Here is an 18,488-nt window from a genome sequence, read left to right as displayed (position 1 = left end):
GGGTTAGATTCCTGGGTCAGGAAGATCCCCTGGAGAAAGGAAAGGCTACACACTCCAGTACTCTGGCCTGGAGAATTTCACTGACTGTATAGTCAACGGGGTTGCAGAGTAATACACGACTGAGTGACTTTCACTTTTCTATTACAAGACAAAAGCAAAATTGATGAATATTTATAAAGTGTACCTATGTGAAAGTTTTAGTGTTAGTCTCTTGGTCATGTCTGGCTCTTTGCGATCTCATGAGCCGTAGGCTGCAAGGCTCTTCTGTCCATGGGATTCTCCAGGCAAGAATACTGGAGTGGGTTGCCATTTCCTTCTCCAGGGGATCTTCCTGACCCAGGGATCAAACTTGGGTCTCCTGCATTGCAGGCAGATTCTTTACCACCGAGTCACAGGGGAAGCCCTAATACTTATAAAAGTGTACCTATACCATACCAGAAGTACATTTTTTTGAGGATAAGGCATATCCAAGTGATACAAATGTTCTACCACACCCTGCAAATGAAACAGCATTTCTCTCTAGATGTGCTGCTTAGAAAGACTGTCAAGGATAACGGAGGCTGCAAACTCAAAACGTCCTCAGGGACCAAGCGCTTTTCCCAACTGTGTGAAGAGGGCCTGGTAAAGTACATACGCAGGCACTGTGCGAGTGCAGAGGGGATGGGACTCACGCGGCAGGACAGGCTCCACCTAAAGGGCAAGCAGGTCACAACCCCAGCTGACAGCTGCTCTACAGAAATGCTGGGCGTAGGGTTAACAGATCGTTTGGATTTTCAAAGACATAAATTAAGATTTATGTAATTAAGTGGCAAGCCCAAGAAAACTCATCTAAAAGGTACCTGTTGGAGACAGCAGAGAAGACTATTATGGGAACAAGTCCTTATGGTACTAGCAAGAAATGTCAGATTGGGGTTCAAGATACCAGCAAAAGGTTGAGTTTTAGGGAAGAAAACATTTCCTCCTTTGAAGAGGAAAAAGTCTAGGCATATAGAGACATATGCTGAGTAATCGGGTCCTTTGGTAGAAGGAAACAACAAGGAACAGCAGAGAAGGTGTAGGTTTCCAGCAATGGTTTCCAAACTTCACTTTCAACAGGCCCTTTTATCAAAAGTCCACAGAACTCCATGTACAAAACCAATCAAAGCAGGGCGGCCAACACTGAAGCAGAAGGAAAGCTGGAGTCCCACCCATGAGGGTGCCCCCTATCTTACTGCAAATCCAATATCCACCTCCACAGACCACAACTAAAGACACACCAAGGATGAATAATGGCCTTCTAGAATCTTCCATGCCACTCAGATATGGAAGTCCAAAACATGGACTCTATACTCAAGACACCATGAGAACCTATATTAATACCATAAAGGATAACTTGGGGAAAAGGGGAGAATAATGAGAAGTGTCACCTAGGAGTGGAAAGAGACCTAGGCCTGCAGTTGGTTGGTCTGTAATTAACATTCACACTGCCTACTATGTGACCTTGGGTAAGCTAGCAGGTTGTCCTCATGATAGTTCTAACAATCAATTATGAATGTTTATTTCACTACTTATTCAGGAAATATCTCAAACATTACTAGAAGACTATTTGCTTTTAGTCAAAGCTTGTTTTAATATCAACAGTTTTATATAGTTACATTAGGGTTTTCCTAAGTCAAAGCCCTCCTTAAATACACAGTTAAACATGGCTTTATCTTCAAGAAAAAGAATACATCCATTCAATCAAAATGCTCACACGTCCTTTAAATGACCCAATGATAATAAATGCAATAGGCAACTGCATTCAAAAATAGTCCTAATGCAAATTTAGCTTAGCGTGTTGTTTGTTCTCTTGATGCTAGGCTATTCTGACATTAAGTTTTTGAAATGTACCTCCCCAAAAGTTATCATTCAGTTATCAGCCACACCATTCAAAGTATATTTAAGAACATGGGGGTAATGGAAAACACAGTGGAAGAAGCCAAAGATCTGAACCCTGTCCACCTCTGCCATTAATTAGCTATGACCTGGCTTCTCAGAGTTGGTTTCCATATTAATAAAATGAGGATTTTAATCCATCAGTGGTTCATAAACAGAGATGCCCTTTCAAAACAGTGTGGAGTGTGCTTTTCAAACTACATATACCTAAACATGATTCTATGTATTCCACAAAAGTGAATATATTTATATTTGTGGCTTAATATTTTAATCAGTTATGGAAAAGTGACTGCATTTTAGATCTTATACATCTTACAGCATTAAACAGAATGAATGTATAATAAAAGCTGACTCTATATCAGTGTTCTATTACTAGCAGACTGATGTTATACAGTATTAATTCTATTGTTTTTTAATAACAAAGGAATAAAGTAGTTCAAAATTTATGATATTTCCTGTCAGTTTTAATGGACTCCTCTTTTGATTCCAGCATTAGATACAGCAGTACATTATCTAAATTTGATCTGTAGTTATTTTAAAGATCATCATGTAACATAAATTATACATTTAATAACTGATGGCATAAAGAGATTATTAAAACAAAAGATAATTGACAAGAAGACACAGAACTTCACCTGCCAGAAAAATCAAGATAAAATGAACCTTTTCCATAAAGCTTTCAAAAATACTTTCTCTCTGTGATGAAAAAGAAAGCAATCCCTATATAAGACTACTGAACTTTATGTTTTAAAGAATACGCCTTTCTACAAATTCTTTTATTAACGCTGAAGGCTGTACCCCAAATTACAATTATCCACTTAAAACAACAACCAACAATTTAGAAGTGGGAGGAGAAATATCAATTATCTATTTAAATGGGAGTCATTTCAGAACACCTTGGTCCCACATTTCCCTAACCAAGAAAACAGTTTCATACAAAAGTCATGGAACCATCAATAACACAACTGGAAAGACCACTTACTGTTTTATAGAAATCACACAAACATAAGCAAATATTTTAATTACGAGGTATAGCTAGTGTCTGGCCATGGAGCAGCACACTCCCACAAGCCTAGTGCCAGCTGTAGAATAGCAACACGCAAGCAGCTGCCTTAATTGGAGATGCAGACCAACGCATGCTAATTTGGCAGAGCCAACTAATTGGTAGGTATGCTACATTTCTAACAAAATACCCACCCATATTACAGATGTTGTTCTCTGCTGGAGTACACAATTGGTAACAAACAGTAATGAAGTTGAAATCAGCTACATTTGGTGAAATTGTTTAGTTGGACAGCTTTAGAACATGATCCTGCATTAGCTTAGAAAAACATTTGTGCCATAATTGGAACGTCAGCTAAATGTCAAAAGCATCTTTCTGTGCAATATTAAGAATATGATGAGGTTTCATAATGACTATTCAGCCAACAAAACAATACTTGCTAAGTAGACGCATTCCCCCACTTAAGTTGCGTCAGGCCCCGTGCAAACATTTGCAAAAGAACTGAGTCCTTTTTTCTCTTCAAAGTTTAATACAGACCAAACATTTATAGACCTCTGCAAAGATAGTAATTATGCTTACCAAGAAATCTATGATGGTAGGGGGGAAATGGGGAGGGGATCTTCTGCTTAAAGCCATGATGGTGTAACAAAAACCAGATTTGCTCCGTCACTTAAAAAAATGATAAAATATATGAAACAATGGTTTTTAGACACTGGACAATAGGCAGTTCAGGAGAGGAATACCTAATAAAAGGGAAGTAAATAAAGTGACCCTTACGGTTGCCCTAGCTTACTGCCCAGTTAGGTTTCCTGGACTGGAATGAAGAGAACTCACATAGATACCAGCAGTGACCCCTGAACTGAGGAAAGACTTGAGCACTTGGGAAACACAGAGTCTGCAGAATTAGCTGAGTGAAGAGAAAAAGTGAGTGAGAACAACAGTAAGAAAGATTGTGTGTGCGTGTGTGCGTGTGTGTGTGTGTGTGTGTGCGTGTGTGTCAGTTGACAATCAACACATCACTTTTCAGGCAGCACTCCCCATCTGCACATGCGCATCTATAGACCACGCAGTACACACTGGGCAGTTCAAACCCATCTTGTTCTCTCTCAAGAGAGGGAGAACATGCTGTAGTCTTCACGTCCTAGAAATTAGAGGGTGACTATTTTAAAAAGAGATAAGGAAGATATTTAAAAAGATCTAAATTTTTATATAGAGAGAAAAACACAATTTCTGGATTAAAAAAATATACACTAACAGGATTAACAGCAGATTAGACACTGCAGAAAAAAGGTTAGTAAATGTAAAGATATAGCAAGAGACACCATCCAAAATGAAATACAGAGAGAAAAGAGATTGAAAAAAGACGAAAGAGCACACTACGAGTGAGCTGAGGGACCACTTCAGTCAGTTTAACATACTATAACTGAAGTCCTAGGAAAAGAGTGAGGGATAGAAAGAATCTCTGATGCACTAACCGCCAAAAGAATGAGAGCAGACTTCTTGTCAGACACACTGCAAACTGGAACAACCAGGTAAAGTACTGCAGGGGGAAGGAAGAACCTGTCAACTTAAAATTTTATACCCAGGGAAGATGTATTTCAAAAGTAAAAGTTTTTTTCAGATACACAAAAAGAATGTCATCAGCAAACCAACACTACAAGAGAATGTTAAAGGACATCTTTCAAACAGAAAAAAAGAAAAAAAAAATCCCAATTTTAATCTATTTACATGAAGGGATGAAGAGCATCAGGAATGATAGTATGTGTGTAAATATAAAATACTTTAAAATAAATTTAATTCTCTTTAAAATACAGTTGACTAAGGCAAAAGTAGTATGTTACACAGCCTATAACACACAGAGGACAGAATGTATGGAAGGGAAGTGTAGGATCCTCAGGTTCATATGCTAACATGAAGTAGGACACTGTGATATGTCAATGTACCCTGCAAAATTAAAGGCAATCACTAAAAACAAACAGAAAAACATGTACAGTCAATAAGCTAAGGAAGAAAATGATATGGAATAATAAAAACCAGGCTATTAATCCAAAAGCAGGCAGGAAAAAAAAAATAACAAAACAGCAAATGAACAGATGGGAAAAATTCAAAGGAGTAAGTGATAAATTTCAATTCAATTATATCAACAATAACATTAAAAGTTAATGGCCTGAGCATACCAATTAAACGGCAGAAATCATCAAATGGGATAAAAAAATAAGACTAAAGTTATGCTGTCTATAAGAAACCCATTCTAAATATAAAGTGCATATAGACTAACAATAAAGACGGAAAAAGATATATCATGCTAACACTAATCAAAACAAAGTTGGACACAGTAGATTTCAGTGCAAAGAACACCACTATCAAGCAACTGTTTAAATCTCAAAACACCTGTTCTTTTCTAACTAGTAAGTACTCATTTAAATCTGAGAAAACTCAAAAATTAACAAACAAGGACAAAACTTCTAATGCTTTACATATGGTGAGGATTTCAGAAAAATCATTCTCCAAGAAATGATCAGCTCAAGCAGTGACAGTTTAAAAAGTCAGAAGGACATCTGACTAGCAACTAATAGTTATTTAAAATTGTACTAATATAAACTTAAAATACGAAATATTTGTAATAATTGGTAAGAACCCAACTTCTCCGTAAACCTCTGATTAAGGTAAATACTTGGCCAAATTAGAACTGGTTTTTAAAATATGTCTTCTTTCTGACCATATCACAGTACAAAAAATAATGCACTGTAACATTTCATTCTTTTAGCTTTTAAATTTTCTACCCAGGTTTTACCAGTTAGCTGCATTATCACTGTTTCCACACACACAATTTAAAGTCATGAAAATTGATATCTTTATTAAAGGGTTATTAGCTCTTCTAAATTACAGACAATGCTCCAAATCATCTTACCTTAATCACTCTTCCTATCTCCTGGGTATAACTTTTAAATGCCATCTCTGACAAACCTGGTGTCAAAAATGATTGTACTGCTCTGTAATGTCATTGGAAATAAACCTCTAAAACTCTTAATTGGCCTTAAGATACTATACTAGTATCATGGTGAGTTAAATAATGAGGAATGTTTGGTTAACTGGCCAATTTCTGAATACTAAAATTCCTAAAGAAAACTCTAATTAGAATATCAAGTTCAGTGTGGTTATATGCATCATCTTATACGAAGAGAATACAATTAATACATTCTAAGTTATAAGTGAAAGTGTTAATTTGTCATCTAAATATATATGTATACACACATATACCTATATATAAATGGGCTTATAAAACATATTAAAATCTACAAAGAAAGCTTATGAATTAAGCCATCAGAAACCAGTTGTTGCAAAGAAACTTGATCTTTGATAATATAATCTTCTCTTAAGAAGAAGACTTTAAAAACAAGCTATTCTGTGCCTTCAGTTCCTAACCTGGCCAGGTTCCTTATCTACCCACAACACTCTCACTTCCGAACAACCAGTTATCTTTTTGAGTTTTTGTGTTGATTTTTGTTGTGCCCTCGCAACATTTTTTTAACAAAAAGTTTCTTGCTTCTGAGAAGGCCAGATTTCATAATCATTACTATTTCTTGCAGCTGTGCTTTATTTGAATTACTGTCACTCCAAACCAGGACAGTAATCATTTCTTGTCTTGGGCACCTATGACTTATGTTTATATTTTGCTGTAATCACTAGTTTCCTGGCAACTCTTTATGATACTGCCTGTGAAAACATTAGCCTCAAATTAAAAATAATAAAATTATTTAAGATATATTTTATATCCAAACTATCTGGTGTTTCCCAGATAGCCACTGGGCAGCATCTGGCTACTAGGAAGAACTAGATATATTATACTCTGTATCTTTAATTTAGCTTAACTCTAAATAAAAGTTGCCCTGTTTACTAAACCCATAATATGGGCAGATCCATGAAGTAACTAATAACGAGTATGGTTCAACACTTGTACATTTTTCAAGGTAGACAGAACATATTCAAGATCTTGTGAAAAGCACTGGCACAACAATGCAAACAATATGATTTCTAAATATTAAATACTCTGGTTAATTGGTGGCAGGTTTAAAACACACTTTATAAAGGTCCCTGGAGATTTACTTACCAGCGTCTTTAGTGTCCATCATAAGGCTCGTGCCCTTGGGATAATCACTGGCTGAATCAGTAAGTGGCTGAATATTATACTCCAATAGGGGATTCCATTCTGACACTGTTAACTGTTGTAATAAATTAACCAGAGACCACCAGTCTTATTAACAGGTGGTTTCTACTTTTCCTTCAAGAATGCCGAAAGGCCAAGCCATAAGCTGGAGGTGAGAAAACTGGGTCTCTAGGATGAAACAGTCAAACAATAAAGGCTTGACTATTATGGACTCATGGGTCAGGCTTCCTGTCCAGTGTAACCCAACAGCACCACTAAGAGCAGACTCTTAGACAGAATGTATCAGGGACCTAAGTCAGTATTTGTAAGTCAGTATTTGTAAGACTATTTTACTTGAAAATCAGACACCTTGTAAAACCAGGCTGCTAACCCAAGATCCAATGGAAAAAGAATTAATTTTGCAAGACTGAATGGAACCCACGAGGGAAATTTAATTGGTTTTGACAAAACCTCTTTCTCCCTTTCTCACTAATTCTCATGGTGTCTGGCTATACTTGGGCATACTGAAATGAAACACTCTTTGAATGATGTATTGCTCCAACCAAGCCCTCTGGATTCAGGAAAAAAAAAAAAAAAAACTGAGAAATCTTCATATAGCTTATAAAATGTGGCAGACTCTATTTTCCAAATCAAGATTTTATTTTCAAAAACTATCTCCCTTCCCAAACGTTCTCCAAAGTTACCACATCACTCCCCCATCAAGACGTGGCATCTTCTCCTCTTCGGTTGAATCTGAGATGGCCCACCATCGCTTTGACCAACACAGTACAGCAAAATTAACACCCTATGAATTATGAGAGCAGGTAACCAAAAAGACATCAGCTTCTGCCTAGTTCTCTTGGGACATGCACTCTGGGGAAAGAGAGCTACCATGTAAGAAGTCCAGCTACCATGAGATGAACATGCTGCAAAGCTACATGGAGGCACTGAAGTCAACAGCCCCAGCCATGTCTAGTCTGCAGTCACATCCTGCCGCGGCAGCAAACTGTGAACCCATCTCAGATCTCCCAGACCAGACAGATGCATTATCACTCAGCTATCGTTGATGACCTAAACAATGCCCTGATGGGTACAAGAACTGTTCCCCGAGTCTTGGCAAAATTCCTGACCGGCACAATTTGTGAGCATCTCAAATGGCTATTTTACACTTTGCAAGTCTGGGTAGGTAGTTCATTATGTGGCAATAGTAACTTGAATATAAACTAGTAATTTGTTAGGTCAATTTCAGGACGGGAATCGTATAGAAAATATAACACATACTCATTGGTCTTGTCTGCAAAACTAATCAGAACAAAGGTCAAGTATTACACATGTCTTTACTGAGTTTTTTTTTTTTTTGGTCAAATATTTATTTATTTGGTTGCAACAAGAGGGATCGTCTATCTTCATTGTGGAACATGGGTCCCGAGTTGCTGCATGTGGGACCCAGTTCCCTGACCAAGGATCGATCCCAGGTCCCCTACCTTGGGAGCATGATGGAGTCCCAGTCCCTGGACCACTAGTGACGTCCCAAGTCCTTTTACTTTACATGGTGATGTAATTATTTGCATAGACTCAGGAGGAATCTACCTTTCTCCTCAGTTCAGTTCAGTTCAGTCCAGTTCAGTTGCTGAGTCGTGTCCAACTCTTTGTGACTCCATGAATCGCACCACACCAGGCCTCCCTGTCCATCACCAACTCCCGGAGTTCACTCAGACGTCCATTGAGTCAGTGATGCCATCCAGCCATCTCATCCTCGGTCATCCCCTTCTCCTCCTGCCCCCAATCCCTCCCAGCATCAGTCTTTTCCAATGAGTCAACTCTTCGCATGAGGTGGCCAAAGTACTGGAGTTTCAGCTTTAGCATCATTCCTTCCAAAGAAATCCCAGGGCTGATGACCTTCAGAATGGATTGGTTGGATCTCCTTGCAGTCCAAGGGACTCTCAAGACCACTAGTGAAGTCCCAAGTCCTTTTAACTTTACATGGTGATGTAATTATTTGCATAGGCTCAGGAGGAATCTACCTTTCTCCTACCAGGATATAAATTAGATTAAAGCAAATTTATAACTATCACCATGCCAGAAATGTTTCATTTAACAGTACCTCTCACTTAATTAGGCATGACAAACCCACAAGTAAGGAACAAGGATTACACTCCCATATGGGGAAACAAAGTTTCAAAGACCTCCCAGTAAACCATCCTGGTACCTCCTCTGTGACTCGAAGGGAGTCTTACCGGGAGCACAGAACGTCGCTTTCTGAAGGCCAACAACGCTGAGTTACTTGGGGAACTTGCAGTAAGATCGCAGGTAATACGATCTTACAAACAGGCAAAATCGGTAGAGGCACACTGGATGGTCTTCTTGGTTCCTGACGGCTTACGACCTTGAAATAGGTGGACTCAAAGGGCAATAAAGATATTTTTGGCACTACAGAAGTGGTAAAAGAAATATGTGACTCTAGGGGATACATGAGATTAACTCTATTCCTACAATCATACAGTTCTAGCTTTATTAAAGATAAAACAAAAAGATCTTTAGGTGTTCAAGAATGTTTCATATTCCTTAGATAGATGAAAAAGCTCAATACAGTAAAGCTCCATATTAACAGTACTGATGGCACATCAGAAAAACACGGGTCCAACATGTTGGGTCAAATCTGCACTTTAACTGCACAGATATGATCATAGGTCAAGACTGAAAAAGTGAAACTGATATTGTTCACCTTAACCTATTCCTCTGTTGACTATTTACCAGGAAGATTTACCAGTAAGTTTTCTAAAAGCTTTACATTTGAAGAAATAAAGTCATGAAATTTTGGGGCCATCCTAAAGGTTTTCACCCTGACATAAGTCACACAAAAGAGACATCATATTTGTGGTGACTCAAGACGGTAAGGAGTCTGCCTGCAATGCGGGTGACCTGGGTTCAATCCCTGGGTTGGGAAGATCCCCTGGAGAAGGGAATGGCAACCCACTCCAGTATTTTTGCCTGGAAAGTCCCATGAACAGAAGGAGCCTGGCAAGCTACAATCCATGGGGTTGCCACAAGTTGGACACAACTGAGCGACTTCACTTTCTCTCACTTTCTTTAATCGAAGACAGAAATGTTTTTGAAATCAAAGTTGATTAAACTGTAAGCAATGAGAATTATCGATTGCTGCATAATAATATGAACTATTAACATTTCCTTCTTTATATTCTACGCACCATTAGGCTGCTCTGAAAGCCAGTCTCTCTCGCACTGTGCTTTACTGCAAGTAAAGCACAACTCAACTCAGAGTCTGACATTTATCCAGGAGTCTTTTTTCTTTGACAAATCAAAATCAATAAAAATACTTAATATATTCATAATCCTGGCTAACAATGATAATAAAATAAGCTTATTATATGTGTGATGACTTTCAGCTTGTCTTAATTCAACAAGTGACAGGTATCCTTACAAAAAACTGTAATTTCATCAAAGCAGTCAATCCTGGGAAAGCATTTAACCACTGCTGGCAAAACATTTAGTTCCCTACAATGTTATATATAATCCTTTTAAATTTTTTTCTGAAGAGCTTTGATGAGTAGGCTGTCCTCCATGTACACAAGCAATTACATCTCAAGGCACAGAATCCCCAAATTTACATAATAACAGTAGAGAGTTAGATGGTGAGAGGAGCCCTATTTCTCTCCACTTGGTTTCTTTTTTAGTCTCCTCCTTTCCTGCATTCAGGAAAGACTTCTCCAGTGAGACAAGGAAGAAAGAAGGATGAATTCATCCACTGGAGTGAGTTTAAAAGCTGGAGAGAGAGGGCTTCCCCAGCGGCTCAGTGGTAAAGAGTCCACCTGCAGTGCAGGAACGCAGGAGACATGGGTTCCCTGGGTCGGGAAGATCCCCCGGAGGAGGACAGGGCAACCCACTCCAGTATTCCTGCCTGGGAAATCCCACAGACAGAGGAGCCTGGTGGATCACAGTCCATGGAATTGCAAGAGTTGGACACAACTGAGCGTGAGCATGAAGAGAGACAAGCTAGCCTAGTTAAACAAACTTGCTTGGCTTCTGTTTCCTGACTGAACTCTGGCTTGTATAGAAACTGGTATCAGGAGTGGAAGCCTGAAATACAGACCTCAAGAGACTTTTACGTTGGCTTGACTCCATGCCGCAGCAACACTATGAATGGCGGTTGCCCGTTGTTCAAGCATCTACTGAAGAAGTGCCTTAAGAGACCAAGCAGCTCCTTGGCACAGACCTTTCAGTTTGGAAGAAACGATGACTACAAAGACTGGAAAAGCAAGTCAAAACCACAAGGAGACATCATCTCACACCTGTCAGAATGGTGATTGTCAAAAAGAACACAAATCACAAATGTTGGTGAGGATGTGGAGAAGAGGGGACACTCCTAAACTACTGGTGGGAATGTAAATTGGCCCAGTTACTGTGGAAAGCAGAATGGGGGATTCTCAAAACACTGCAAACAGAACTGTTGTGACCCAGCAATTCCATTCCTGGGTATATATCAGGAAAAAAAATCCATTCGAAAATATACATGTACCCCAGTGTTCACAACAGCATTATTTACAACTGCCAAGATAGAGAAGCAACCTAAGTGTCTATCAACAGATGAATGGACAAAGAGGGAGTATACACACACACACACACACACACACACACACACACACACACACACGAATACTACTCAGTCATAAAAAATAACAAAAATTTGCTACGTGGAGCAACATGCACGGACTTGGAGGATATTATGCTAAGTGAAATAAATCAGAGAGAGAAAATACTATACGATATCATTTATATGTGGAACCTAAAAAAATACAACAAACTAGTGAATATAACAAAAAAGAATAAGACAGATAAAGAGAACAAACTAATGGTTATCAGTGGGAAGGCAGAAGAGGGAAGGGGCAATACAGCGGTAGGGTATAAAGACATACAAACTACTATATGTAAAATAAGCCACAATGATATATTGCACAACACGAAGAATACAGACAGCATTTTATAATAACTGTAAATGGAGTATAACCTTTAAAAATTGCGAATCACTGTCCTGTATACCTCTAACATATAATATCATCCTTCAACCAAAACTTCAATAAAAAACAAAGACTGCGGTATGTGGCTTCTTCTGAATGCACTGGGGCTCTAACAGAAAGAAAACGACAAGCTTGGGTCTTTAAGCTTTCGAGATCACATTTATGATCTAGATCCAGAGAATTTTTATGGCAACCCCAGTAAAAACTTTTATGTTTTATAGCCACAGAGCTCACTTCACTAACATCCCAGATTTGAGTGTGTCATTTACGGAATTACAATAGAAGTTGAATTCCACAGACTCACCACATTTCATGGATGAAAGTGAAGCAGACTGAGAAAGAGACAGACCCTGGAACCAGAGATGAGGATATCTACGTGGACTCTGTTGAGGCTGAAGAAATACACACACGCTGCCCCTGCAATGCTACTCTGAGCTTGCCCTACCAGGAAAGAGAAATAGCTTGCTTTCTCGTCTCTGAAGAGATTAGCTTTCCCTGGCTTGAAAATCCTGTAAAAACCTCACCATAAATATAAGGGTATTCATTTGCAGCAGAATGCCTCTTCTACTCAAGACCTAGCTGAGGAGGCCTTATTACTATCCAGAACATCCCTTATCACCACCCATAAAAGGGTTAGATACTGAAATTCCCTGGAAGCACAAGTACAAAGTCTAATCCACGAAGTAATAACATACACAAAAATAACTGTGAAGTTTTTTTTTTAATACAATTGGTATAGATCTCATATGTATTGGTAGAAACATGGAAAAATGTATTGGTAGAGATCTGGAAAAATCTGGGTGTGAACAGATTCTATGAGCAGTAGACTAAGGAAAACAAAATATAACACCAGACTGGTGGTGGTTTAGTCGCTAAGTCATGTCCTACTCTTGCAACTCCAAGGACTATAGTCCACCAGGCTCCTCTGTCCATGGGATTTCCCAGGCAACCCTGGAGTGGGTAACCATTCCTTTCTCCAGGGGATTGTCCCAACCCAGGGATCGGTTACGTGAGTCACTTGTGAAAGATTTAGGATTTAAAGGTTAGTTTCTACAGCTGAAAAGAGCTCTTAAGAGTTAACTTCAACTCCACGATGGTCCACATTTGATGGCACTGCTGTTGTTGTTCAGCTGCTAAGTTGTATCCAACTCTTTGCTCTCACTCAACTGGAGCACGCCAGGCTCCTCTGTCCTCCACTCTCTCCTTGGAGTTTGCTCAAACTCGTGTCCATCGAGTCGATGATGCCATCCAACCATCTCATCCCCTGTTGCCCCTTCTCCTTCTGCCCTCAATCTTCTTTTCCAGTTAGCCAGCTCTTGGCATCAGGTGGCCAAAGTACTGGAGCTTCAGCTTCAGCATCAGTCCTTCCAATGAATATTCTGGGATGATTTCCTTTAGGATGGATGGGTTTGATCTTGCTGTCCAAAGGATCCTCAAGAGTTTTCTCCCAATACCACAATTCGAAAGCATCAGTTCTTCGGCATTCAGCCTTCTTTATGGTCCAGCTCTTACATCCGTACATGACCACTGGAAAAACCACACCTTTGACTATATGGACTTTTGTCAGCAAAATGATGTCTCTGCTTTTTAATATGCTGTCTTGGTTTGTCACGGCTTTCCTGTCAAAGAGCAAGCATCTTTTAATTTCAAGGCTCCAGTCACTGACTGCAGTGATTTTAGAGCCCAAGAAAATAAAATCTGTCACTGTTTCCAATTTTCCCCCTTCTATTTGCCATGAAGTGAAGGGACCTGTTGCCATGATCTTAGTTTTTTGAATGTTGAGTTTTAAGACAGCTTTTTCACTCTCCTCTTTCACCCTCATCAAGAGGCTCTTTTAGTTCCTCTTTCTGCCTTTACAGTGATATCATCTACATATCTGAGGTTACTGACACTTCTCCCAAAAATCCTGATTCCAGCTTGTGATTCATCCAGCCTGGCATTTCTCATGATGTGCTCCACATATAAGTTAAATACGCAGGGTGACAATATACAGCCTTGTCATACTCCTCTCCCAGTTTTGAACCAGTCAGCTGTACCATGTAAGGTTCTAACTGTTGCTTCTTGTCCTGCATACAGGTTTCTAAAGAGATAGGTAAGGTGGTCTGATAGTCCCATTTCATTAAGAAGATTCCACAGTTTGTTATGATGTACACAGTCAAAGGCTTTCTCGTAGTCAATGAAGCAGAAGATGTTTTTCTGGAACTCCCTTGCTTTCTCCGTGATCCAAGGAAAGTTGGCAATTTGATCTCTGGTTCCTCTCTTAGAAACCCAACTTGTACATCTGGAAATTCTCAATTCATGCACTGCTGAAGCCTAGCTTAAAGGATTTGAGCATTACCTTACTAGCATGTGAAATGAGCACAATTAAATGGAGTCTGAACATTCTTTGGCATTGCCCTTCTTTGGGACTGGAATGAAAACTGACCTTTTCCAGTCCTGTGGCCACTGCTGAGTTCCCAAATTTGCTGATACACTGAGGGCAGCACTTTCACAGCATCATCGTTAGGATTTTAAACGGCTCAGCTAATAAAACAGTAGTAGTAGTAGTAGTGTTAGTTGCTCAGTCATGTCCAACTCTGTGACCCCGTGAACTGTAGCCTGCCAAGCTCCTCTGTCCATGGGATTCTCCAGGCAAGAATACTGGAGTGGACTGCCATTCCCTCCTCCAGAGGATCTTACCGACCCAGGGATCAAACCCTGGTCTCCTGCATGGCAGGCAGATTCTTTACCATCTGAGCTACAGAGGCCACAACTTTTCATGGCATAATGTGGAGTCAAGAACCCAAAGGTTTAAGGAAGTAGAAACGTTGGAGTGGATCTACCATGGCAATTTGCACACACAATCCCTCCACCACTGAACCCCCAAGAGGGCCCAGCAGATATCTCTTCACTGAAGCACCAACTTGTTTATTATATGGGCAGGAGGTCTAGGTGTAGCCCTTTATTAGTCTTCCAGTCATAAAATTCACTGTGTTGCTACAATATAAGAACTCCCTATTTCCTTCCTCCAGCCTCTTATTTATTTCCTTCATGGTACTTACCATAAACTGCAATTATTTGTCTTTGGTTTTGTTTATTATTTTCTTCCTATTTTTTTCTGTATCCTCCACTTTCACGTCATTCCAAGAGCACAGTGACTGCATATATCTTGTTCACTATTGTATCTTGACTGCCTGACATAGTACCTGGTACACAGGCATTCAATAAAGATTTGCTGAAGGCATAAACAGAGTCAGTCTGTCTTTGCCAACGTTAAATTCTGGTCCTTCCTTCTTCTGGAATACATACGTTCAGGAAAATATGATTCCCTCACAGATGATTTACATCTGAGTTGAAAACTTATACAAACGTATAAATCTCCTCTGTGTATTTATTTTTTCAGCCTGGAACAGATGACCTGGTTTGCTGATACCACCTCTCCCAGTAAATTTATATTATGCCCAGAAAAATATTTTTCAAAATTTTTAAGAACTAAAAAAAATTTTTTTCCTCATAATAAAGGTCATTTCAGTGCCTTCACCATCTGTTTCTGCATGAAAAATGTTTGAACAGGATCCTGTCTCTTTCCAGAATCACATTTCTGCCCACATTCATGTGTCACCTCATATCACAAGTTAACAAAATTCTCAAATGCCATTAAAGCATATCTTCTGACTCATGGGGCAATTTTTGTATAGCCTGGAGCACTTGCTGTGAGTGTCATGAGGAAGCTTTTCTTGCTTCTGTATCAAATAGGGGGTGGAGTCATTCATAGTACAGCATTTCAAAATTCAATGTTCCATTTAATCAAAAGCTTCTATTTCCAGCCTATGAACCTTTATTTCTAGCAACTACTAAGTGCTTTCACTAATAATCAGTTTTACATACACTCGCCACAAACATACACACAATGTTTTCACTGTAAGAGTTATTAGACACATTTAACTACAAGTAACTAAGTAAGAAACAGTACTAAGACCCAGGCAATATGTTAACATCACCTACTGCATTAAGTAAATACCTCAGACTCCGTAGTGTCACAGGAGCACTCCTTAATTCGAATTAACACCTCAGCAAAACTGCAAGATACTGTATGTCTTGGACCTCCAAGGCTGCATTTACATAGTTGAAACTTTGAAAGTTAAAATCCTTAAATACCAAAGACCTATTGGATATCTCACTTTTGCAAAGATCTGTGCCCTCAACAGGGCTTTAAAATTTTTTTAATATACTTTATATTACAAAGATCTGGTTTTCACCTCAAGTGTCTCGACGTGTAATCTGTCCAACAGGACCAGCTATGGTCTGAGTAGAAATAATAACAAAATATACACCTCACAAGGTTGCTTGAAGGATCAAAGAGGATAATACATGTGAGAGAATAAATAAATAATAACATACTACATAAATGTTAGTAGTAGACAGCAATGTTAATAGTAATATGGTATATACAAACTTACATAATATTATATGTCAATTATATCTCAATAAAGCTGGGACTCTTCTGAAAGAATCAGGGTAGTGTTTTAGCTGGATACTCAGAGAAGTCAGTTAAAGCAAGAATTCTAGAAAATGATAAGCACATGTTATAACCATTTTGACTGACACCATAAGTAAGTGTAATTCACTCACCAATCCTCTGTGTAGGGGACCAAGTCCTTATCTGAATCTGGATCTGCAGTCTGGAATTCCAGTCTTTCTTACATATACAACACCCCCACACCCATAACGCATTATCTATAATTGCAGTTTCAGCTCTTAACGCAACAGAAACTTTAACACATATCAAACAGTCCAAACCGTTTTTCCCCCAATATTTTGCATTTTTCTTGTTTTCCCCTAGGTTGACAGCCAATTTCTAAAAGAACTTGCTTTTCTCACTTTTTTTCAGAGCATTCAACTTGGTTATCGTACTCTCCCTTTTACACTAATAATTCATCAGTGTACAGAATGCTTAGTAACAAATGCACCCGGCATAAGTTAAGTCTGAAAACAAATAAAACTGACTGTTAACAGGTAAACCATTAGACCCATACGAATAAAAGTACACAAGCATCATACTGAGAAGGCCTACCAGTCACAAACAGCATATGAGGAACATGAGTTAACACATTTTACCAAGGAAATGCACAGCACTGGTTTAACCATCTGGTTGGTTAACGAGATGTCAGATGAGAAGAGTTTTTGCCACATTATAATTCAGGTCTCAAGCACAGCTGTCTAAGAAAAAAGTCCAAAATAGTTTCTCTCTCACATGTATATATGCTAGCCTTTTGCATTTTTCCTCAGTCGTATATGATATACATTTAAAGACAATGAAGTCAAGGACTGCCTTCCCTGGGGGTCCAGTGGTTAAGACTGCGGGGGGTGCAGGTTCCACTGCGGGGGGGTGCAGGTTCCACCCCTGGTTGGGGAACTAAGATCCCACATGCCCCATGGCATGGCCAGTAAATAAAGACATTGAAGCCAAAGAGCAAAAAAAAAAAAAAAAAAAAAAGTTAGAATAATTAAAAGGAGCAACAGAAAAAGAATGCAGATGTTTAAGGAGAACATAATCCGAGAATCGGATTCTTCACAAAAGAACCTAATGAGTCAGTAAAATACATTTTAAGCAACTTATAATGGTACTATATTAATTAGAAAAAACTGATCTACCTTTGAAACACCCCCATTAACAGCAAAAAAGAAAAAAAAAGAAGCTTTCTGAAACATAAATACATTAATGCTAGATATCTGCTTGAGAACATTAAATTTAGGCTACCTGTACTCCTTTTGTGATTATAGGGGAAGGGTGATGTGAGGACTTACTTATCTCACTGGAAACCTGGTTCAGTTTGTCCTGTGATCTGCTGATAAGGACAATTTTCATTCCACGCTTTGCTAACTGAAACAATAAAAGAAGACACCGAACAGCTGAATCACATCTCTGTTTCACTTTAAAATGTAAATTAGATATAGTCTCATTTTAAGAAAACATATGATAATTCAAGTTAAAAAACAAATAAACCCCCGAGTGTAATGAATGGGCAAACCAAAATGAAAACTTTACAAAAAGATTCCCCAAAGAATTATTTTTCTCAGTCAAGCTAGTGTATAAAAGTCAATGGGTTTTAGAAAAAGGAAGACTTTTACTTTGTACCTGTCCATACTTAATTTTTTTATTCATAAGTATCTATTACTTCTTTAATTTAAAAATTAGCTTTAAAAGTTTTTGTCTTAGACTGGGTACATGAAGACTATAGAACTGGCAAAGGAAACTACAGTTAAAATGTTGGGAATTTAAAAAATAGAACCAATTTTAAAGTTTTTATTTAAATACTATACTTTATGGACTACAAAGGCAAACTAAGATAGTTAATTGTATGACTTAATAAAGAATTTCCTGAGGAGTACCTTCTGTGTACTTCTC

At 38.6% G+C, this 18,488-nt stretch overlaps 1 protein-coding gene across 1 annotated transcript in view; it reads right to left on the bottom strand.

Moving 5' to 3' along the window:
- Nucleotides 1–18,488, bottom strand: part of HSD17B12 (hydroxysteroid 17-beta dehydrogenase 12) — a 168,832-nt gene that overhangs the window by 86,980 nt on the left and 63,364 nt on the right. The window contains exon 3 of the mRNA XM_069553954.1: nt 17,888–17,963. Within this exon, the coding sequence (XP_069410055.1) occupies nt 17,888–17,963 (76 nt within the window). The remainder of the gene's footprint in view (nt 1–17,887; nt 17,964–18,488) is intronic.

The sequence above is a fragment of the Ovis canadensis genome, chromosome 15 (genome assembly GCF_042477335.2).
Source record: "Ovis canadensis isolate MfBH-ARS-UI-01 breed Bighorn chromosome 15, ARS-UI_OviCan_v2, whole genome shotgun sequence".
NCBI lineage: Eukaryota > Metazoa > Chordata > Mammalia > Artiodactyla > Bovidae > Ovis > Ovis canadensis.
This window is presented reverse-complemented; position numbering and strand designations above follow the sequence as displayed.